We start from the raw sequence: 24,253 nt of genomic DNA, 5'->3' as shown, positions 1-24,253 counted from the left end.
TGATGAGGATGTCTAGATCTTTACTTTGGGGTTTCCAATAAATACTTATTTCACCACAACAAATAATAGGACATCCATAATAATAATATCTCTTAATGGGACCATTTTGCCAAAAATATCATTTTACATAATACTTCAGTGTACATTTAGCTGTTTTACAAAAAGAAACATTTTCAATCTAGGAGCAGTGCTACTGCGTGGACTGAGACAGGCGTAACGCAGTGGCAGGTGGCAGGTGGCAGGTGGCAGGTGGGGGGACTCACACATGCCACGTTTAGCAGTGGCGTTAGTTTACCGTTATCATTCGTAACCAACTCCTCGTGCCGCGCGTCAACACAACACAGAAGCGTCCAAAATGGTCACGTCTTCAACCTTCTCCCGCACGTTGACAACGCAGCAGCACTGCGGCGGTGCGCGCACGCCACCTGGCTTTAACCCGCGTGTTGCATCTCGCTATCGCATCCGTGCAATTTGGCGTTAACGAACAGGGAAGCGAGAGCGCGCTTTCCGCACGCCGCTGCGGCACTGACGTCTGGATGCGCGAGGACGCGCGTCGCTCCCGGCGGGCTCGAGGCGCGCGCGCGGTCACTCGCAGGCGGCGTCAACTCAAGTCTGTGCGCGTTCACGCCGGAGATTCGGAGATGTCGGCGCCGTCTCCGCGCGCTTCCTGCCAGAGAGGAAAGTATTTTGTCTCCTAAAAGTAGTTCAACGTGAAGGAAACCATGTTTTGGTAAGTAATCGATTGTTTTTGTTCTTCATTCAAATTCAAAAGTTTGTATTGTTTATCTTTAGGAAGGCTCAGTAGACTTTGAGTGGGACTGACTTATTGTGCTTGTTAGTGTTCCGATGTTGTGTATTTGTGAGATAAAACACGTAATTGTGCGCGTTACTGATACACCGCAGGGAGAAAAGGGAGCATGGTGAGATATAAAGTAAAGTTGTATTTATCTCTTATATGCACATTGTCACATCGCAGCTCTCTTCAGGCAGAACAGGGACTTTCTATTAAGCAGACCAAACGGGTTCTCCATGTAAAATCTGACTCTGCAATGCGCAGCAGCTTAGGTTTCAGATCAGTTTCCTAATAGCTCATCCTAAACTTAGGAGGCCTATGAAATCTTCAGATACATAATGGCGTAAAAAGTCAAATATTTCCCCTTAAAAGTGAAATTTGACATACTCAAGTAAAAAGAACTGAGGAAATGAGCTTAGTTACTACTCACAACTTTACTACTTGTGTGTTAAAAGTAGGTTCTCAGCATTAAGGCTAAGACTTTCCCCTAAAAAAAGTCCCTTTCTGTGACCTAAAATACCTCCAGTCACTTTTCTATTTTAGCAGAGGGATTTCTAGAAAAGAAAAGGGAGTCGGGGAGGCTTTGGGGCAGGAGAAAGCTCTGTACGATACAGCAAATTAATCTGATTAAAGAATTACAGCATTCCATAGCAGAATCTCACGTAATCGTGCGGGAAAGAAGTTTTAACATGTTGTAAAGTTCCGCTGCATTGTGGTCTTGTAACAGCACACACAACTCGGTCAATGATATTCTACTTTACCAAGAGAGCTGTCTGGTTAGCCAATGACAGCCCTCCGCCACAGAGTTTACTCACATCACTCATCAGGGATCAGGTGAGGGAGGGCGGGTTAATGATTGACTAGATGGGCAGGTGCACTTCACACTGCTGCAGAGAGGCACGTCACCTAAAATCAACTTAATCCGAAAGTAAAGGCACTGAAAACATCAGATGGTAAAAGTTGTTGAGAGTTTTGTTCCACGGTTTATTTCTTTGTTTGAGGGTTTGTGTGTGTGCGTGTGTGTGTGTTTGCTGCTGGCTAATCAAAGTGAAGACAAACATGAAATCGTCACACAGATCTTAAAGTTTGGGATGATTTTTAAAGCATAGAAGCAATATAGGGTTTACCAAAATCTGATTTATCAAAAAAAAGTCTGCATAGCAAACACACTGTTATCATCATATCATGAAATGCAAACAAGCAACAACAAGTGCACCTCAGCTCTCTGTGTGGGTTACTTAGATAAAGATCAGTTTCATGTGAGTCGAAGGTGTGCCGCATTTAGAAACTAACCCTAACCCAAGAAACGTCTGAAACTGTATTCTCATCTCCGTTGCCTTGGCTTTAGACAAGAGTAGAAATAGTGGAATTATCTTGCAGGAATATGATCAAGTACGGTAATATTTGAACTCTTCTGGGGCTCGATGTCGCCCGATCAGACTGAAACTCTTGATTACTCTCCTCGACAGATGAGCCAGCATCCGCAATCGAGCTCGCACAATCAGACGACCCCGCAACGCTTTCTTTCCTATCGAACGAGTTGCTCCCTGCTGCCGCCCTGGAAGCCGGAGTCGCCATGGAGACGGTGGTGATCGTGGCCATTGGAGTGTTGGCCACCATTTTCCTGGCCTCCTTCGTCGCCCTTGTGATGGTGTGCAGACACCGCTACCGCTATCCTCACCACCAGCTGCACCCCTTCGACACCAAGTCAGTGAACCAATATCAAGCATCTCCACCACACGGTCTCGCTGACAAAATGTAGTAAAAAGTACCATCAGATGTTTGTTACTTTGTTCTCAGCTCGGCTGTCACGTTTTGTGCACAGATGTTTGATGCTGTAAACTAAAGTGTTACTAGCACAGATGTGCTCCGTTTTATGTTCATCCCAACATCAGTTGAACATTTACATCTACAATCAATGTCTTTTGGGATTATTTTCCATTTCCATCCAATTGATGTGATTGGTTACCATATGTTGACCAAAAGGTTTCTGGGTTTGTTTTCGTATTATTGATTGTTGTTCCTAATTATAGGTCCAAAATCATATGTAATGTTGATTTCCACAACCTACAAGGTCTAAGATTTCCTCTATTGGACCCTAATTTATTCCCTCACGACCCACCAAACGTGTATCTGTGCACTGCTGCCCCCAAATTCACAATGAATACAACGAACCGCATAGCGCACATCCATTGTGAGCAGAGACACAGGATCCCTTAAACAAGAAGTGAACCATCACCACTGAAACCTGTTTTACTGGTGCAATCTATCCCCACAGCCAATGTGAATGCAATGGAACTGGGACGTTCTGGTTGGTAATCCAGCTTTGCCTCCTCTGCTTTCCCTGTTGTGTTTTACAGACCCACAGTGGATCTGATTGGAGCCATGGAGACCCAGAGTGAGCAGTCGGAGCTGGAGCTGGATGACGTGGTCATCACCAACCCGCACATTGAGGCCATCTTGGAGAACGAGGACTGGATAGAGGACGCCTCGTACGTCTTACTGGTGCCATTATAGCGGGACGTTAGTTTAACGTTTTGGGAACTTTGAGTGACCTCTCCTAATGCTCCCGCTAACTAAGTACATTTTCTCAAGTATTGTACTCTTGAGATTATTGTACTCTACTTAAGTATTTATATGTTCTCATACTTTGTTCCTCTACCCCAAAACTAGTACTTTTAAATACACTACATTTCTTTTAAAACCAAAGTTAATTTCAGAATTCTGATTAAAAAAATAGGATCAACAAATAAAACATGGTGTATTATTAGAGGTTAAGATAAGATCTTCCCCGGAGGGAAAATGTTAGCTGAAATATTACAGCAATGTACACAACTACGAATATAATCCAAAATATTCATTATTAATAATCTATTGTGAAATTGGTCATTCCCCATAAGGAGTATCTTTTATTTTGGCACTCAAGTATATTTCCATGCTTATCATTTTCTCATTGATCATTTTCTATACGATATTTACTCTTAGCAAAGTATTTCTACACTACTATTGCTACTTAAATAACTATGGTATTCATTCTGTGATTTTTCTCCACAGTGGATTGGTATCTCACTGCATCTCCATCCTAAAGGTCATTGCATTTCTTACAGCCTTTCCTTCAATTTTCGGTCCATAGTCGTAGCCGCTGATTCTAACATATCACTTCCACATACAGATTTGTCACACTTTGACTGAAAAGCTGGTTGCCATGACAATGGGTTCAGGCGCAAAGGTCAAAGCACCGGCCAGCCTCAGTGACATCATCAGTGTGGCCAAACGCATCAGCCCTCGGTATAGTACAAGATCTGTTCACCACTCTCGCTGACCCATTACTCCCTCGTCTGACGTGCTTCTGCACCTCCTCACAGGGTGGACGACGTGGTCCGGTCCATGTACCCTCCTCTGGATCCAATCCTCCTGGACGCCAGGTAATCACATGTTGTTCCATCTTTTGAACGAACTTTGTCGTGGTGACTCTGCCTGTTTGATCCATAGAGCCTCATCTTTGGTCGATCCGTTAGAGGCGAGAGGAGCAACCACACAACTTGATTTCTTTATATTGTAATAACCATGGATACATGCAGTGCTATTTCCACCAGCTCTTCAGCTCAACAGGCCCTTCTACGCCTGTTTTTGCTTCATTTTCAGAGCTTTTCAGGGAAATTAGGGTTTTAAATTGAATCCTTTTCTCCTTCTTCTCAGGGCCACCGCTCTCCTCCTCTCAGTCAGCCACCTGGTGCTGGTCACTCGCAACGCCTGTCACATGTCTGGCAGCATGGACTGGATCGACCAGTCGCTTAACGCTGCCGAGGATCACATGGTGGTTCTGCGCGAGGCGGCGTTGGCCTCCGAACCGGATCGGAATTTTCCCGGAACTGACGCACAGAGGGAGCAGGCCATCTAGACATAGAAACAGATACTGACCCAAAATACAACACGTCCATGTTATCCGTGTGCTACTATACTCAAGCACATATTCTGTTGAAGCAGTGTAGAATAGGCACGCTCTGCCAAATTCATCGTCCGGTCCAGATTAACACGGGTTGATGAATTACGTGACTTGACCCCGTCCCTCATTTCCACTCCTCACATAAAAGAAGCGACTTTGTTTCTTCATCATATCCTTACCAAAAAGTGCTTGAGATTCTGCCGCATTCGCTAAAGCTAAATAGTAAGTAGGGGGTCACACAAAGATATAGGTGAGGGTCATGCGGTGTAATCCTACAGCAGCTATTTTTTTTTTTCAACTTGTTCTGTTCAAACTGCCAGTGACGGAAAGGTCTTTTGGAAATGTCTTTCTTGGGTGCGCCATTACCCAGCGGTGGGCCTAAATCCAATCTCGCCAGCCCTGCACAGTCACATGGAGGCTTAGTCAGCTAATCCATTCTGAGGAACACAACATCCAGTTAGCCAGTGAACCCAAAGGGGTTCCTGCTCAGTGGACCAATGGTAGAGTAACCAGACTACTTTACAATGTGTTGGGTCAGCGTGACTTGTGGAGGTGCTCAAACATCCCTCAGATACTCGTACGCAGTTAGAAATAGCTGGTCTGTGAGTTGTTACCAAATAACGGCAGCACTTTTAGCCACATCAGCAGCAGGTTAAGAGTAGTTTCCCCGTTGAAAAATTCCCTTTCGTCCCGTTGCTGCATTGTACTACGATTAATTGAGGCTGTGGAACGATGGAGAAGCACCACTTTCGTCCGTTAGCAGCTACTCAATGGATTAGCCCAACCATTTGGACAGACATTCTTGGTCCCAAAGAGGATAAATCCGATTGACTTTGGTGATGCATTGCCTCTTTCTGGGAAGCCTTCAGCGGGTCCAACGCTGTGATACAGTCTTGCGACTTTTGCCTTAAAAATCGGAGCAGATATTCATGATATTTCCTGTTTCTCTGAAAGTCAGAACTAGACATCTAGTCAAGAAACACTTCCTTTATTCTGGTAATAACTTTTTTTTATCTAGATTTGTCCAGAAATAAGAATATTACACATATATCACAGTGCCAAGTGCATCGCCATCAGCAGAAATGTTGAGCGCCCCCCACTACAGAGGTACGGTGTGTTCTTATGTTTTGCCGTGTTATGTGAGGCCGTTAGCGAAGTTGTGTTGATTGAGGTGGAGCAGAATTAGCGTGTTGTTTTGGGGCCAGAGGGATGTTATTGGAGCATGTCTACCAGCTCTCCCATGCGTAGCTAATAGCGAATCCCCAAGGAGTCCTAATAAGGCATTAGCCTGTCACAATGAACACATGGGCTTAAGCTGCAATACACACAATACACACTAACCTTTGTACACGCACAAGGCAGGCAGAGAAATGACCACAATCAGTGTGACGCACTGCTGTAAAATACACATCATTGAGGCAAACGCGGTAGTTTTAAGGTTTTAGTGACAATCACGACGAGAAGCAGCGGGTTTGACAAATCAATCAAATGAGATTCAGTAAAAACAGCAGCATCCAGCATGCAAAGATGTTTTGATGTAAACGTATCAAACGAGAAGGAAACCTGTAGAAAGTGGTTAGTCATTTATTTTTTCTTGTTTACATTGTGTGTTTTTTTTAGCTTTGAAGCCTTGTTTATGCACAGTTTGTTACTGATGTTTTCCCTTCACTCCCACACAGCTTTTCCTTTTCCCTTTCATTGATTTATACAGACAAACTTTTATAGGAAAATTATTTTTTTGTATTTTGCTCTGACCAACAGCTACAGAGAGATCCATGTCTGATAAAGAGTTCACACACTCAAATTAGTTTGACATCAATAAAAATGAATTTCTTCCTCTCTTTTTATAACGTTGTAAGCAGTCCTTTGTGCCGCCGCCATCTTCTCAGTCCTTGCTGCCGCAGCCACAGTCGGCCTCCATTAGTTTTCGCAGTCTAGCAAAGCAGCCCTTTGCTTTTTTTCAGATCAATTTGCTTCCAGTTTGGGAGAGAGGCATATTCGTCTCTCTTCATTTGCAAAATAGTCTGAAACATAATTGTGGTGATTTATTTACAGAGGAAATAATGTGAAAATGTAGTTAATATAATTAAATACTTTGGAGAAAAAAAAGAAACTTTAGACTTCTTCTCGGGATTTATAATCCCATTATAAACGTTAGTGCATTCATTTTCACTGGCAAAACATGGCAGACACTGCCGCCTGCTGGTTGATAGACGTCAGTGCGCGCTTCTCCCTCCGTTTACCTGGAAGTCCTGGTCAGACAAGTAGACTTCCAGTCGCTGGGGGTCCACTCCTTCGGGTAACGGCCTCAGCAGCAGCTCCTCCACAGCGTACTGGGTCTTCGTGAGCTGGGCCAGGGCGTCCTGCACCAAGGTCAGCTTCGCCCTCTCCGCATCGCCCTGACACGTAAATCAAACATACCCGGGGAAAGGGAGAGATTTTGCTATGACTGGACTAGTCAAGCTGTAGCAATGTGTAGACTACAACATTGAGAAGAGTAGATGTATAGATTTCACTGTGTGGTGGTCATACCGGTGTGTGGGGTCTCAGGCTCCTCTCCCAGCGGGGGAACACGTTTGTGAAGGTGAGAGGTTCTAACCCTTCAAATATGAGGTAGGCCTGCGGTGGGCGTCTTGGGTTCATCTCTGGGATACAGGGATAAAAAAAAAAAAACATACCAGTGAGCCTTTAATTTCCACGCTTTTTTCTCATCGAGTATCTTCCTCCCACCTTTGCAATACTGCAGAACCGTCTCCATGGCGCACCGCCTCTCGTCATGCCAGCAGCTCAGGGCCGAATCCGAGCCCTGTGTCTGCTCAGGCTCCCCCCTCTGCCACAGGTAGACCTCCAGACGGTTGTCAAGCAGGAACAAGGCTGGCGGACAAACAACAGAATTTGGCGATATAATTAATATACAATAAAGTGGACAGAAATTAGATTCATAATCAAATTAAGTTGGAGTTTTTCGTTTGGTGTGCTGGCAATGTACCCGGCTGTGGCACAGAGTACAGACACTCCTGGACAAACGGTGCTGCCATCACGAGTCCAGGCAGCCGCGATGGACTCTGCAGCTCTTCGGCCTGGAAACTCCCAGAGGAGGCACTCATGTGGAAGAGACGAGGAGTGAAGTTATACTTTCCTGGATCTGACGGAAGAGGGAATTTTTTTTAACTGATTGTACAATTTACAGAGCTGAAAGAAATATTCTGGGTTAAAAATAAGCCGTTTTACTACCTTGCAGCATGCAGTCGTAGGCCTTCCTGTCCATTTGGCCCAGCGCCGTCCAGAAGTCCACAGGCTCGGAACCTTCCTCCACTACCTGCACTGTCAAAGGGCTGCTTTTGCTGAGACCCAACTCTGGTGGACACCTAACACATCAAAGGTGCAATCCACAGGCTGAACAATGACCAACATTCAATGTTAAAAACTGAGCCGTTAAAAAGTTCACGCATTGACTGAGACTCACGTTTCAGTGATTTGCTCCACCACCCTCTTGCTGACCTCTCTGAAGCTGCTGAGAGCTTTGCAGCCAGTCCAGAGGTAGAGGACGCCCTGCAGGCTGTTGAGGAGGACCACAGAGCCCCTGGACCTCAGGCCTGCACAGCAGCAATCCACCTCCAACAGAGAGCCCTCCTCTGGCAGCTCACCTCGCACACAGAACAAATGCCACTCTGCTGCAACACACACACAAGTATTTTGTATTTTTAATAAAATGACAAAAAGCAAAAAGAGAATGGATACGGGAGGACAGAAATGTGCCCTTACTGTACAGTACCTGCATTAATGCAGGCCTGCTCTCGCTTCCCCTTGTGAATGACAAGGCCTCCTTGGAAAAGCTGCAGAAAGCAGGGAGGTTCCTTTCCCTGAGGTACCACCACCTTCAGAACAACATACACATTTCTTTCGACATCTAATTCAATACTGAAATAAGCTTTGAAAAGTATAAAGTGCTCGGTATTTGAAGTAACCATAGAAATGTATGTTACATTAATCTCTCCACAGTGCTGCGTCAGCTGCGTGTGGCTCCACTTTATTATCGTTGTCTCTTTGTGTTTCTTTAAACCAATCACTATTGTTTTGGGCAGCAATAAGCGCATAAGCAGCCGTTTCTAAAAATATAGCAGGAGGCTGAAACAGAATTGTCCACACAGCGGACATCCAGTAAATCAAACTACTGGTGGATTAACTCATAGGAAACGTCTTGGTTTATAATTTAGTTCTGCTGTTCATCCACCACTTATATGGGGAACTTTAAAAAGCAGGAATATGTTAAATTTCCTTTCCCCGTTTACTACTGAATGAACAATATTTGACATGAATAAAGCATTTAACATGAATGAAAAGACCTTACCTGTGACTCTTCATGGTTTTTCATCCCAATGGACAAGAAAGCAGCGGTGTCCCGCCCGCTGACACTGGAGTGACAACCCCGCCACAGGAAGAAAGCCGTCTTTTCTTTTAGTCCGGGACTTTTACTCGATTCACCGGTGCAGTTTGTCTTATCTACAGCAGAGAAAACCTGTTGCAAATCAAACCACACCGACTGAAACGGCAGAATAGGCCTCATCGAGGAGAGTGTGGTAGAGTCTCCGTGAGACCATGATTTCACTGACCACAGGCGCGGATGCTGTACGTCCAGCGGATGACGTAGGAGTCTCCTTCGTGGAGCTGTCCAGTGCTTTCCACAGGAATTTCACTGTCGTCAAACTCCTGGACGTGCCAAGTGTCCACAGCGACTGTTTTCAGCTCCATCTGATATCCTTCCTCCAGCGTGATGACCCCGTGGCCCCTTTGGACATCAACCCCCGCCAACACGCTGTGGATCGAGCCGTCCCCTCCCAGGGACTGACCCGAAACCAGAGCCTTGGCATCACATGCGCTGAGGGCGTCTGAAGCGGGACACCCGGACGGGGAGGACAAAACAGGGGTGGGCTGTGGAGAGTCGGGTGTTACAAGCGAGAAAGGAATCCTTCAAATCAAATCTTATTAGTCCGTCACTGACTTCTGAATGTGAGACTGCGGGATGGACCTGCGCGTCCGTGCTCACCGCATCGGCGTCCTCCGCGCCTCCTTTCCCGTCTGTCCAGTCCAGAAACTTCTCCCGGAACAGAGTTGTCTCGTTGTGCTCTGAGACACAACTGAACAACGCCCAGCTGGGACGCCCCTGTCCTGTCCTGAGGACGGAGTTCCAAAAAAAAAAAAAAAGTCAAGCATTATAATGACAACATAATGCTCCAAATATACAACTATATACAACAATGTTGAATTGCTGCATGTGTGGCAATGAGGAATTCTGATGCCCCTGCTTGTGTTTTAGAGCTGCGTGCACATTAAACGTAATGCTCACAGTGTCTAAAGTGGAATTACACCCGCTGCTTTAATTGTGTGCACAGCAGTGTTTGAATATGTGTAGCACACACACTGTACTGGAATATTTCTGTAATGCGTTCTGATATTTATATGCGGTGTATTTTTTGCTGTGAAGCAGGGACTAAAAGGTTTACCGCCTGCAGTGTGAACTCACTGCTGTGTGTTCGCGTTGCACCGAGTGGGATCCAGCGGGTTGACTCGACAGTTGCTGTAGTCATACGGTCCGGCCCACACTTGGTGAGTCAGCTGGAGAGCAACGTTCGTCCTGCTGAGGGAAACATCCCGTCCGAGCCACAGGTACACCTCGCTGCCGAAATCAAACACCAGGGCCTGTGCACACACACACACACACACACAAGTACAGTAGGTGCATAGAGTTTGAAATGAGTTTGAACTAACATAATTTATGTTGTGATGTTCTCATGTTTGTTGGAGCAAACAGGATCATTCAGAGGAGACCTCTGACCTCGTTGGAGCCCAGCAGGGAGACACTGGGGATGGAGGCCCAGGCCTGTTCATGAGGCACCAGTCTGTTCTCCACCAGCCTGTAGACACAGTTCGACTCCACCACGCCGCACTCATAGAGCTCGTCCTCCTCATCTGCACTGGCTCCTGCAGGGAAGGAAAACATACAGAAAATACATAGTAATTAAATATTGAATATACTGATGTTACAGTAATTACAACATACAGGATTCTCACAGTTCACATAAAGTTCGCTATAAAATATACTTTATAATCTCATTACACTCCAATTTCCCTGCCTTTTCAATAACGTATGTACAATCGGCTTTTTATACACAATGTACCCAGCGGACATTATGACCACTAACCTCCGTATGGTCTCCTTCCTCCTAGAAGGTTCCAGAAGTCTGCAGCCAGGCTGCTGTCACAGTTTAGCCCCTCCTCCAGGTAGACCACCTGGGAGGCCCGACAGCCGAGATCCTGATCCTTCTGGATGGACGACGCCAACTCAGCCGCCTGAAAAACAACAAGGAGAGCTTTCTGATACCACGGCAGAACAGGCATATGAAATGTGGAAACAGACCAGGTGCTGCATTAGATCGTGTGTTCAGTGATATCCAGAGTTCTAGTATCATTACAAACTGAACATTTTTCTATCAAATTATATTTTAATAGCAGCTGTTACCAAAATAAAAGTAAAACATGTTTTTTATTTTCATTTTTACACACTTTGACCAAATTCCCATTTTACGGCACTCATACATACATTACACCGTGGCGTCCTGCACACGCCGCGCTTATCGCCGCCATACAAAATGAACACAGCCCTGGTTGTACCTTGGCTCTCTCTTGTTTATTGGCAAACTCTGCACTCCACAGGATGCAATGCTGCGGGGTGACCAGCACGAAGCAGTCTCCGCTGTTCAGCGACTGCGCCGACGGCTCCACCAGACGCACCTGGACATGCCGCTTACCTGCCACCACAAGCACTGGTTAACATGGAAGCTCAACACAAAGACGGCATTTAAGGGACACAAGCGTTTCCTGACCTTTAATGTGAATGAGCATCAGGCTGCTGAAGGGAGGATAGGAGTTGGTAGAATCCAAGGCACCGATTAGGTGGTGTGACGCGGAGAGACGTGGATCCGCCACCGAGGAGTTCTTGGACTCTGTCGGGAGGGAAAAATACAAGATGGAGCGGGGGCCGAATAAGGAAGACAGCAGACAGGAAATGAGAGAAGTGAAAATATTCCCGCTCACTCTTCTCCGCTTGGGAGCTCTCCTCAGCGGCCGTGTTGTTGACCGTCTCTCCCATGTAGTCCTGCATGATGTCCTCCCGGGCGGCGAGAGCCCTCAGAGGGTTTCTGGAGCCCTGAGTCCGACGGGACGGACGGACGGACCGCCTGTGCTCGGCTACTGACGAGGTCAGTCTGCACCAAACACACACGACAAATACGGCTTCACACGGACAGTGTACCAAGTCTCCATGAGTATATACTTTAGTATAAGTCAATATAACTAATAGATAATGATGTGGTACTAGTGTTTGGACAGGAAGTATAAAATCTAACATAGTAAACTAATGAACAACAACAACAAAAATAAAGTGTTATCATTAACTTTTGAGACCATTATGAGATCTAAGAGAGCTCCAGAAGTTTACTAAGTATTTGATGCACATATCATTTAGACCACAGTTGAAATCAGCACATCTGTATGAAAGAAAAGAAAAAATGGAAATACATATTGTATTTAAATACAAACGACTTGTAGGGCCGCTATCAAATGGTTACCATTTGCTAGGTATCCCTTTAATTTATTTATATGAATAAATAGTATTAAATATTGAATATTTTCAACATAACTATTGTCATTGGAATTATGCTACATTTATTTCCTTGTTTTTTGGATTATTTCTTGTCGGTCTAAATATATCAGATAGATACTTTCACTCAGATTTGTGTTATATAGATGAAATATTACAAATACCGATCTGGTGCAATTTGTCTCCCTGAAATCAAGATGTTGTGCTATAGTATAGGCTACTGCTCAGATAACTATTCATTTAATAATCTTACAATAATCAATAAATCCATATATGTTAAAAAGAAAAAAAGAAGAAGTAAAAAAACACTTACATGGGCGTGTTGGTTTGGCAGAGAACCCCGAGGTCCTGCTCACTCTCTGCAGCTTCAACGTCTCCACAGGGTGGGGGCCCACAGGCGGAGGGATGTGGCGGATCTCCGTGGAAACCAGCGTCGGACGTGTTGGATTCATCCCCCGGCGTCTCCTCCGTCGCCTCATGGGGAGCCGCCGAGAGCGGAGAGCTCTGTGGAGCTGCAGGACCGCAGACATGGAATGAAACACTCGCGACGTTAACAACTTATATCGGCGAGGCTTCACATGACCTCACATTCAGAGACAGCGTGCGGATTGCTGTGAAGCAAATTGAGCAAACAGTTTAGACAGAAACAAACGGTTTTATTCACATCTAACGCAGCGCTTACCTTCAATTGAGCCCGATAGAGCTCCAGAGTGTTCCTTGTTATGCGAGGTGGCATTTCTGTCTGATTCTGTAGATCCTAACGGACACAAGAGGCACCGGTCACAAAGTGACTAAAGCAAAGGAGTTATAATGTAAGCAAACTACAACACGTGAACTCACCTCTCTTGTTCGTGCATCCGGCCTCTTGCTCCTTACTTTCATGGTCTGTATTCATTTCCTCAACGTCCTCCATCTCATCCTCAGCCCTCTACGGGGGGAGAAAACAGGAGGTTTTATATGTTAGATAGAGATGAGCTCTTCTGCAACTTAAAGCTTCAAAAAAGAAATGCGTGTGAAATGTGTGTCACCTTCTGTCTCCACTGCGGCGGAATCAGGTCTGATGTGGAAGAGGAGACTTCTTGTGCCTCAAAGGACATTTTGGTCTGCGGATGAGTTGAAACAGAATACATGGATAATGAAGTAGCAGGGGAGTTCTTTAGCATAGTATAGAACGGCCCCTTCGGAGAGACGCACATAAAACTGTAGATTGAATCAGATTCATTCGGGAAGATCAACGAACATCCAAAAAAAGAAAAAGCTATCAAGATACAAAATGTAGTCAAGCGGCAAAATTACCAAAAAATGGATTTGACTGATTTTTTGGTGGAAAAGGAAAAACTTTCTTTTGACATTACGGTTGCTTTGTTTAACTTGCTTACCTTCCTGACAATGATTAATTCAGGCCTTTTAGTTGATGATTAGCCTTCAGGCACATTAGTATTGATTACTATCTTTTGTCCCTATAAATATACACAGTGAAATGAAAAGGGAAACACTTGGATTCCCTAAAAAGGAAACATATTAGTAACATGTAAACTGTGCTTGTTTACCATTGTTAAACCGCCAAAACTTAGAAAGCACAGAATTAACAGAAACAAAATGGAAACCGTGAAGTGCGAGCTGCAATGTGTCACTTCCGAAAAACACTCTGCAGGTGGCAGAGTGGTCTCGTTAGCGAGATGAAACTTCACACATCATCTGCACGTGTGAATAAAACTTCTCACTGCATACAAAACACTGCAAACCAAAAAGAGAAAAGCCACAATGACTTGGCCATGCCGCGACTCAAACAGTTACCTGATTGAAACACATGATATATTGGGGGGCACTGCTAGAATAGAGAGAGGCAAAGACGGGTTCCTGGGAGAGAAGAGGAATTAGAAGAGAACGGGGAAGGCTAAGGCTGTTGTGAAATTAGTACGTATATAATCGTGGTAGCGGGGCATGAGATGGATCAATGCATTTCAAAGCAATGGTGGAACACTTACCCAGCACTGGGGGGGGACACCGTCCACAGGGAGGCTATTGGTTTCTCCCTGCAAAGGGCAGAATGTGGGGTATCAGTAGATAATTCAAAATTTGGCAGATTTAGTCAAATCTATTTCCAATCAATTGATATCACGTGAAACCCAGCAGAAGCACCGTGATTCATATTTTGGCAAGAAGACATTATGGAAGCGGTAAAGGATGTCTCCCCTTAACACACACAGACACGGTACGCACAGCGGTCGCCTCGGGCCAGCCGCTGATCAAAAGGTCACTAAAGTGTCAACATTTAACCAGGAGAATCAAATCACTCTGTTTACATTCCATATAATGCTCCGAGAAAGTCAAACCCCTCTCATTACACAAACACAACATATTCCCCAGTAACTTTCAACTGATCGCACGACATTTAGCACCTACCAAATCCAGAGTGCTGTTGCTAAGAGACGTTATATCTGGTTTCCCTGGAATGACAAATGCACGGATCTAACCAGCGTGAACCCGACAACCTCAAGAAGCAAACTTCAGCCAAGCCCATGGGTGCTTTCCCAGAGGACAAGACACTAAAACCAGTCCTTCGGGCCACTGCGGCCTTTTGTTTTAGACAGATAGCATTTCATTGCTGGGTACTGTACATCATTTGAAATAAGCCCTGCGTGGTCATATGGGAAAAGAAAAGAAACCGGGAACTTCAGACCACACTAAATGACAGTACGTTGTTATTGTTAGTCGCGTGAAAAACGTTTATGTTGTATTACAAATGGTCAAAATGCAATATGATTTTCTGTGAGGGTCGAATGCAGCCTGAATGAACACATTAATTACATACGTTTCATATCACCTTTGGATTTTGGAAGTTTGACGAAGATTTGAGTGAGTAAATCAAACTGAAAGCTTAAAAGTTGGGTACAAAAATTAGATTGTGAAAAGTAAAATAAGACCATATCCCCCTGCTGACGGTTTAAAGACCCAGTCGCTCCAAACTGGACTCTCAAAGGACTAGAAATAATGGAGGTCCAAACGTTCTCCCTTTACAGAGAAGAAGCAGAGCAACGTTTGATTCTGCCGCTGTGATTCGGTCCACTGAAATCCTTGTTGCACATAGTCAAGATATCACAGACCTTTGGAGCAGCAGCGTGACATATTTCTGTTTCTCACCTTACTTCTGCTGCTGTTGGTGGACTCCTGAAGCTTAACAGAGACATCTACCAGTGTGACATGAACATCTTCCATGGCTGTGGTTTCTTCTTTCGTCCTCCTTTCATTCGGTTGTCTTTTGGACAGTGAAAATACAGATTACAAGTTTTAAAATACCACCACAAAACTGTATTTCAGTTCAATTTCCATCCTAAAGTCGCTGAAACGTGATTATTGTTGCAGCCCCTAATGCATGAAGCGGTCAATGTTTTTTTCTTATACTGAGGCACCCATCACTCACTGAACTCTCAAAGTTGTCTCTGAGCTGAGATCCGCAGAGGAAACCAGCTGTTCCGGCAACTTTGTCTGGCAGGCCCTCTCCTCCCGAGGAGTGTCCTGATCTGACAGTCCTGTTATTGGCACACAGGCTATGGTTTCCCTCCTGGTCCGAGCCCTCTGCCTCCACGGCGTGGCAGCCAGTGAGCCTCCATCCGCACCTGAAGCATCTCCTCTCTTTCTCCGCGGTGCCGCAGGCGCTCCCTGCACCTCGGGGCTCTCTCCCCCCCGTCGCATCTCGGCTTCTTCCCGGCCTCCACCGTTCTGTTTATGGCTGCGAGCTGCATCCGTCTCCGCGCTCTCCTTCCTGCCCCCCTCTGAGCCTCCGGAGTGCCTCTTCTTCAGGATCCCTCTCAAGACCGGCTCCAGGTCTTGGTGCTGGGTGGAGCCCATAGGCTCCCCGGGCACAGGATCGGTGTCAGGTCTTGGCTGGGAAAAGCGTATCTCGCTGGGTTTGAGGTTGACAGACGAGGCCTGCTGTCTGTCGGACAGATGGGGGGACAAACAGAAGGCGGGAAGCTGCACAGGGCCTTGTTGGAGCTGAACAAAGACAAGGCACAAAAGGTCAGACGAACAGTAGGTATAGATCACAACTTCATATAGAAACATACTGTATATTTAGAAATAATGTGTATTTCATTTTTAACCATCTTTAAAGCTTAAAAGCCTTGACTGTGCTCTTTAAAAGACACTTGTGTTCTTTCTTTGTTTAGTCTGTAGTATTGACCATCTTTCGTTGCTTTTATTTACTCACCAGGCCGACCTCCTCCACAGTGATGGGCTGTGTGCGGTACCGAGCTCCCTTCTGCCTCCGCCTCTCTGGGGGTCCGTCGGCAGGGCGGCCCTCCTCCCTCCCCGACAGGGAGAGCTTATTGAACAGGGCCAGCTTCTCGCTCATGGTCAGCTTGCAGCTCTCATCGCTATCCTCCACTGGCTCAGGCTGCAGAGACTGGGACTCCACCGGTGGTGCTGGTCTGGGGGTGCTGCAGAGAAACATGAGAACGCGTTTTATAAAAAAGACTTGTGATTACAGAAAGCAACAGCTAAAACTAAAACTGAATTCTTAGATCTTTTGTGCTCCATTATCAACATTAAAGGGTAGTTTGTTAGCAATCCTTTGTAAAAACGTACTGCTGCAGAGAATGATCCAAATGTGTGTTATTCTGCTGCTGAAGGTAGTCCCCAGCACATGCGCCATTACCCCCTGTTTTAGAATCCAACAAATGTCCATGTTATATGCTTCTAGATAAGGTCACTAATTCAAATACGGAATCTAAAATCTCCCTCCCTGTGGCCACTAGGCTTCCCCACCTGATTGCCACGATGTCCTCACAGGTGATTGGCTGAGTCAAAAATCGATGGTCGTTGCCACGACGACCCCTGCGTTCGTAAGACACGCTGCCCGAGCGAGGCTTCAGGAAGGCCGAGGACTCTGGCGCAGCCGACTTCTCCAGCTCCTACGGAGGAGGCGGGGAAACGCGTTAACATCAACATTTGACCTTCATATTTGGTCTTTTTAGCCGCTTCAATAGACAGCCTCCACCTGCTAAATAAGTAATACGGGAGAACAAGTGTCTCCTGTTCTATTTGTATTGACAGATGGGGTTGGGGGGGTTGGATCGCGGGTTAATAAAGCAGCTATCTGGAAGGTGGAGCGTGTTGGCTACATGGGTAGAATGCCGGCCCAACAGGTCACAGTGTAACCAGAGCTGCGCTGGCTTCAGTTACCTCCCCGGCTGCCTCCACAGAGCAGCAGGCTAATTATACACGCTGCTATGGTTGTCCATGGTAATACAGCGCCTGGCACATGTTCACCTGAAGCTTCACGACTAAAACTGTGCATGAGGAATGGAGATTGGGAAGAAAAAAAAACAAAAAACAGAATGTGTTTCATTCGGTGCGAAGACAAAAATGGTGTTATCACACCGCAAAAAAAGTGCAAACAGACACGATAGCACCGACTGTGCACCTGTTTAATCATTCGCCTCCGTCAACATGAGCGGGTTGTGTTCTGCGTGCTCAGCGCTGACTGGCCGACGCGTCTCAAACAGTAAGGTGAGCAGCTGAGGTGACGGCCCACGATGGACGCAGCTTTCTCTGGCCGTTCAACGCATTCCTCGACAACTTATCAGTAGCTTTGCGTGTGGTTTGGGTTTAGCATGCGTCTTTATTAACAATATTTTCATCTGCAGTTGACAGTAGTTCTAGTTAAACGTGTTTATTCGAGCTTCATCAACGGATGCACGTCTCCATCATATATAGAGAATGGTATTTATAAGCGGGCAGTAGACTGCAGTAGAACAAGCAGGTCATCAGAAGTAACAGGGATCCTGTTTCAGTGCCGAGACGAACATAGACTCACTTTAAACAAAGACATCTTGGCTGCCACACTCATTTGTGCTCTGTCGTCTGTTTTCACCTCAGCTGTGAGAAGATAGAAGACATTGACCACTGTCATTAACAGGTGATGAATCAGCACACGTTTCAGACACTAATAGATGTGCGAGGAAGGTGCTGGAGATCAGAGAGGCCTTGATCGGTTAGTTTGTGGTGAAATTACCTTTAAAAAAAATAAAAAACATCCTTTGCCTTGTTAAGGTAAATTACCTGGGTGGGGGGTTTGTTTGTTTTCTTAGAAAGTGTGCGTAGAAGAGAGCAAAGTCGTAAAGAGCCGCCTGACACCGAGGTCAATATGAAAGGCAAATACTCTAAATACAGCCTGCACTTCTATTAAGTGCATAAACTACGGTTGCACCTAAAAGAAGACTACATTGATTTGATGTAGGTAATAATTTTTTATATCACTCTGCCTCAAAATTAGAATTATCCCTTTAACTTATGTCATATTTGTAGAGCTAAAACAATGTAGTAAGTAAGTGGATGGCAGACGACTTATGGCCTTAAATGAGTCCAAATAGTAAAGAAGCTATTATCTACTAGTGTCTAAAGTACTTCCTTGTAGTTTCTTTGATGGGAGGGACTGACTTAGCAGTACTCCACTGCTCACATGGTTTTGCGGGACGTAAATCTGTCATCAAAGAGTAAAACATCGTCGGCCTTAATATATAACCTGATTCATTTAATGAGCTGCTTTAGGACGTTGTGAAGACAACTGTGCAACACTCGAAGAGGCGTGTGATGAAAATGTCTTTTTTTTTTCTTCATATTTGAACCGTTTCCCCTGCCGCCATCATTGTGTTCACATCATTTTCCGTCGGTGGTGAACATTGTTGTGCTGCTGTCACCTTCTCCCACGGTTCACATGGCCGGCGCACCAGCGCAACCGGCAAAAGATGTTTGTCTGCAAACACAATAACACAGCTTCACCTTTACGGTTTTCCTCTTCCTCCGCGTCCAACAGCCTAGAAGAGGGGAAGAGAGACAAAACAAGAAGTCACAAGCTGCGCGTCCTCTATCACATCCGGCTGTCCGCTTACAATCTACTTCTTTGTGCTTCAGTACGGAGCTCCAAAGAAATCAAGATACCGTGTCATATTTGCATGCTCAAATATGCAACACTGTGGAGGTCGTGATGGAGAGCAAACACATGCAAACCACACCACACCACCTGTGGGTAGTTATGTAAAGGTTATGTACCTGTCACACCGCAGGCGAGTTTAACCACATTTATGCAGCAATGTGAAAGCATTGGAAGCCACCAGATGCAAGTCATAAAAACGCCGCACACAGCATCTTCTTTGGGGAAGAAAAAAACCAAACCAGGTGCCTCGTCTTGCACCACGGCACACGGCTCCTACCCGCTGCTCTCCTCCATCTCGTTGGCTGTGATCGGCTGTGTCCTGAAGCGTTCGCTCGTCTTGCGACCGCCTCCCGGGCCCCCGGGGAGGTACCGCCGGGGGCGTCGCCGCCCCCCCTCGGAGCCCGGCGCCACAGCCAGATCGAGGGAGGACGCCGCGGCCCGCCCGGCTTCGGGGCAGCTGGTATCCACGCAAACAGAGCAGGAGGAGGGAGGAGAAGAAGTATGTTGAGGCAAAGACAAAGATTGCCACACACACACACACACACACACACACGCACACGTGCAGGTGACCCTACGCTTTATCGGCCTGCGCTCCACGCCGCCCCGTCTGCTGCAGAAGAGCACTTCTCAACTGGCCCACCGACACTCGGGTGTGAAGCTGCGGTGCATCGAGTCCGAGAGGGACGAGGTGCCCCTCCCCACTCAGCATGCTGGCAGAGTCCGGGGAACCCTGCCTGGAGGGAGGGGGGTGGAGGGGGAGGGGGGCAGGAGTGAAGGGAAGGGAGCGAGGATGCAGGTGCGGTCAATGTAGGGGTGAGGAACTCGCTCTCGGAGGGGGGGGGGGGGGGGGGCTAAATCTAATCTTGAAGCTTTCAATCGGGAAGAGACCAAACAATGTGAAGCTCCTACACTAAAGGAGTTACCAGGTTACCAGTCTGTGCTCCTCCAAGGAAAAGCACCCGGACCACATGGCGGGATAAGCGTTCCAATCAACTGCAGGAGAATCAGACTGGCTTTAATGTTCCCTGCTGGGAGCCACTGATTTAGATCGCTCGGTTTGAATTAGAAACAAAGGTTGCCGAGCAACAGGGGAAGTCAAGGTCCTGTAGCTGCACAAAGGTTTCGGGCAAAGGAGGAGACCAATTTCAGAAACTGGTAGTATAATATAATCCTCTGGGACGTACGCTGTGAACTTTGGAAAAGATGTGAATACTCTAATCCCTCACTAACTCAGTAAGGTCTAAAATGAAGATTTATTTGACCTCTAATTTGACCACGGTCTGTCAAACGCTCTTCTGTAGCAGTGGCTAAAATTAAGCGGGAGGATCAGTGCTTCTGAAGAAGGAAGTCATTCAATTGTGTGCACTTGACAGAATTTACCGAGAAAGGGTCGTAAAGTTACACGTGCATTAAAACATAAATGACGTCTCATTTTCTCTTGGGTTACGTTACCCGTCTCCTCAGGGATGATATCAGTCAAATGCTCAAAATAGGTCAAAATATGACCTGTGTTGTTATTTTAGGACAAGGCCTGCAGTGTGCATTGTTGTCAAGGTGGAAAAGGTAGTTGGCATGTAGCTGTGTTGCTGTTTGCAGAAATTAAGCCCAAGAGAACCGTGCTCTCCTCCACATACAGACTCAAGAAAACGTACAGACACAAACTCGTTGCTGCATCCACACAATCCAAAACCTCTTTGGATATTTTAAGATTTTTAAAGCTGCAAAAGATCAAAAAAGATCCTCACGCGGATTTGATAATGCAAGTTCACATATGCAATTTGTAATTGTAAAGTCATTTGCCGTGGGTGACAGCTGTGTGATGTTTCGCTGCTCCCTCAATCCAGTCCTCTTTCCCTGCGCACGTGACTCACCTTCTCAAGCGGTCAGACTCTGCAGGATCCTCTAATCCATTTGTGACCTCTCGCATGCTTCCGTTCACTCTTTCACTGAGGCCATCAGAGTTCTCAGCCCCTCCGTGGGCTTCGGTCGCTGGGCCGGGCCCCTCATTCCTGTTCCTCCTCACCCACTTGGAAGGTAGCTCCTCCACGTGGCCGAAGCGTTCGGCCAGTTCTCGCCTTCTCTCAGCTTTATAGCGAGCGATCCGCTCTGACCGGGGCTCCAGGACCGGGTTTTCCGCGGCGTCCATGTCCCTCAGGGGGATTCAGTTGATCAGTTGTATCCTCCTTGAATGACCGGCAAAGCATTTAGGAACAGGAATCCGACAGGTTGCTCTTTTCAGACTCCATTGGACCTAGAGACGTTCTAAGCTGAGAGAGAGTCCACCCATCAGAGTTTGAAGAACAATCTGTTCCTTGGTGAGTAAAACATTTCCCCTGAAAGAGGCATAAGCAAACAAAAAACATGTCAGAGACACATCACTCATGTGCCCTTCAGCAGTCTGTACACGGCTTTCTAGAGGGGTTCATGGCAACATTGCTAAGCTTTTATTATACATTAACTAATTTCTCAATTTCTCTCATCTTGCTTGAGTCCATGTAAGATGACCTGCACCAGCTTGCAGTCTCATGCAGAAATCTCCCCTTGCATTGAAACTCAATCCCTCACCGGCTCAGTTCCACGCTGGCTCTGGGCAGCCATGGCACTGGGGATTCAGGCTCGCTGAACTTCTCTACAACTCTGACTGGAACTTCTTCTTTAAATGTTATATAAGTAGGTGCGATTAATCCCTGATTAGCTGTGGGTTCAAATGAGTTGATGACCTATCTGAATTGTGGCATGTTCCTGGCAATATGCTGACAAGCCAAAAGAAAGTCCCCAGTTGGCCACATCACGGTTGCCTGGAGGTGAATAAACATCACTAACAACGGCTGAGGCTGGAAGCCACATATAAATAGCACAGATATGGCACGATTTGCATTTAAAGACAGCGGCTAACCGTCAGATCGGTTCACAAGTGAGTGACCGTGAACGCTGAAACTGTGGATGTCAGCATTCCTGATGCAGGAAGCACAATGGAGTGAGAACAAAGACACGTGAGCCACTGACTTAGTAAAGCAGATCTATCTGCAGCAGGGCTGAATGACTCTGGTGAACTCACAAAGTCAAAGATACAAGTTTATTTTAGCATGTTTGCAGCTTCTACGAAGTGGTTAGTGCAATGATTGTCTGCACAACTGCAGGTAAGGTCCGCCAGAAGTCAGAAGCATGCTTGTCAGAAGCATTACGAAACAGAGGTATATAATGATGTCATCTTGAATAAACTGAATAAAACTTTGCAGACATTGTCAGCGTTGGAGTGACTGACAAGACAACCAAGGATTTGTGTTCTGTGTCTCCTGGTTGCAACTTTAAAACCTGCTTACATGTGATAAGAACAAAATGTGAACCAGAAGAACCAGAAGCCACGAGCATCTCCAGTCCCACTACTTTATGTTCCGATGGCAGAACACAAGTAAGTTCCCACTCATGTTGAAAGAGAAAAAAAAGCCATGTGACAAGCTGGAGGATTGTTGATTGGAGGAAAGAACGCAACAGAGGCTCAATAGGGATCATTGGCTTCTAATCCAGCGACACTAGTTGACACCAGCTCTGAAATAAAGCCGGTGGATGAGCCCCCAGGTCCCATTCTCCACCTACTCAGGAAGTCAATAGTAAAAATATCAAGAGAGTTAAACAAAAGCTAGTCGTGAATCCAAATCATACACAGTGTTACCGAGGAACTTCTCAAACACCTTTACTTTCAACCTGACCATATATATTTTATGCATGCAGAATTGTTTTAATCAAAGTGCAGACATGTTGGATGTTACATAAGAAAATGATCTCAGTGTCTAACAACCGCAGCAGAGTAAACATGATTAAAAGGCTCGCCTGGAATAAGCCTCCGACCAATTACACCTGTCCTGGCTGCTCTACCTTGAGAAAAGCACATCATGAAGCATGAGGTCTTTCCTTAATTTGCCCTCTGTGAGAATGCGCAGCAGCAAAACGTGAGAGTCTGGATGTGTCCACGTAGATATGCATTGACCTTTAGCCTGATCTCTATATTAAAAGGCATGTCAGCAGGGTGAATATAGCACCAGCTTTCTCCTCGTGTAAGCACCGTAATCCCCTTGTTAGCTCCCAGCAGGACGCAGCACATTATCAGCGGCTCCGATGGAAGTTCTAACATTTCAGATATACGTTTGATTTATTTGTCCAACAAATAGCTGGTCAAAGTGCTAATCCGTCATATTGATTTTGGAAAAGATACATTTTCAATCACCAGAAGTAACGTATTGATACTCGAACGTGTTTGGACTAAGCATTTTGTAATAGTTCCTAGGGAACAAATATAAAAGGTTTCAAAACAAAAACGCAGCACCACATTTTGTCCGGTTGTAGAATAATAAAATAAGATGGAAACACAAACACAAAGTGTTCAGATGATTTGTTCTTACCGCGTCGTTCGTGCGTAATTTGTGCGTAAAACGCGCGTAAAACATGTTCTCAGTTATTTTTGAGACTACACACAACTTTTTTAGAGAAAGATTCAGAAAGTGAGTGGACACCACAACTTCCATAATCACCGTGCTAACCGAACTTCAGCCGGTCTGAGGAAAGAAAGACCAGGAGCGGTTCAATACCCAGAACATTGAGGACAATGTTCCTGGCGCCTGGCTACATGTTCGACTTTAAATTCGTTAGAAGAGACGTAAAACCAGCGGTAGCTCCAAGTACTTACAAGCACTGTGCGCCGCGTGAACCGGGCACGAGTGGTGCCGCCGCCCTTCCTCAGCCCGCCGGTGCCTCCGCAGTGGCCCTCCTGCCGGCCTGTCGCTCCAAATGTAGTCACGCTCGCAGCTGCCGAGGGCTCGTCGTATCAAGGGAGCGCGTATAAATAGAAGGACAAACCATGGGAGGCCCCCGCCACTGTGCAGGACAGCGGCCGCGTGTGTGGCCACGGAGAGACAC

The 24,253-nt window shown here is 46.1% G+C and overlaps 3 protein-coding genes across 15 annotated transcripts in view; 2 read left to right on the top strand and 1 right to left on the bottom strand.

Annotated features, from left to right (window-relative positions):
• rpl19 (ribosomal protein L19) overlaps window positions 1–24,253 on the top strand; it is a 219,666-nt gene that overhangs the window by 23,099 nt on the left and 172,314 nt on the right. The gene's annotated exons all lie outside the window — the stretch shown is intronic.
• On the top strand, window positions 573–6,589 carry tmem98 (transmembrane protein 98). Its single transcript, XM_040190135.2, has 7 exons — window positions 573–730; window positions 2,263–2,500; window positions 3,154–3,285; window positions 3,848–3,881; window positions 3,966–4,081; window positions 4,159–4,218; window positions 4,493–6,589. The coding sequence occupies exons 2-7, from the start codon at window positions 2,370–2,372 to the stop codon at window positions 4,692–4,694; spliced, it is 675 nt and encodes a 224-aa protein (XP_040046069.2). The 5' UTR covers window positions 573–730; window positions 2,263–2,369; the 3' UTR covers window positions 4,695–6,589.
• svilc (supervillin c) lies at window positions 6,308–24,253 on the bottom strand. 13 transcript variants are annotated; one of them, XM_040190125.2, is made up of 33 exons: window positions 24,024–24,163; window positions 21,211–21,672; window positions 19,915–20,073; window positions 19,617–19,796; window positions 19,186–19,220; window positions 18,221–18,282; window positions 17,170–17,315; window positions 16,613–16,841; window positions 15,824–16,398; window positions 15,544–15,658; window positions 14,388–14,435; window positions 14,197–14,259; window positions 13,428–13,502; window positions 13,240–13,327; window positions 13,082–13,156; window positions 12,713–12,911; window positions 11,835–12,004; window positions 11,624–11,743; window positions 11,412–11,548; window positions 10,943–11,090; window positions 10,576–10,721; window positions 10,264–10,439; window positions 9,742–9,913; window positions 9,353–9,671; window positions 9,091–9,242; window positions 8,515–8,617; window positions 8,206–8,413; window positions 7,974–8,107; window positions 7,729–7,884; window positions 7,470–7,613; window positions 7,272–7,384; window positions 6,983–7,138; window positions 6,308–6,763 (listed from the first exon to the last, which is right to left on the bottom strand). In XM_040190125.2, exons 2-33 carry the CDS (start codon window positions 21,483–21,485, stop codon window positions 6,674–6,676), a joined length of 4,968 nt encoding a protein of 1,655 aa, XP_040046059.2. In that variant the 5' UTR covers window positions 21,486–21,672; window positions 24,024–24,163; the 3' UTR covers window positions 6,308–6,673. The 13 variants fall into 13 exon arrangements, with proteins under 13 accessions (XP_040046059.2, XP_040046061.2, XP_040046063.2 ...); XM_040190127.2 differs by having other exon boundaries at window positions 9,787–9,913; XM_040190129.2 differs by lacking the exon at window positions 19,915–20,073 and having other exon boundaries at window positions 24,024–24,253.

The sequence above is a fragment of the Gasterosteus aculeatus genome, chromosome 11, assembly GCF_964276395.1.
Source record: "Gasterosteus aculeatus chromosome 11, fGasAcu3.hap1.1, whole genome shotgun sequence".
Taxonomy (NCBI): domain Eukaryota; kingdom Metazoa; phylum Chordata; class Actinopteri; order Perciformes; family Gasterosteidae; genus Gasterosteus; species Gasterosteus aculeatus.
The sequence above is the reverse complement of the archived record's forward strand: the minus strand, read 5'-3'. Positions and strand labels throughout refer to the sequence as shown.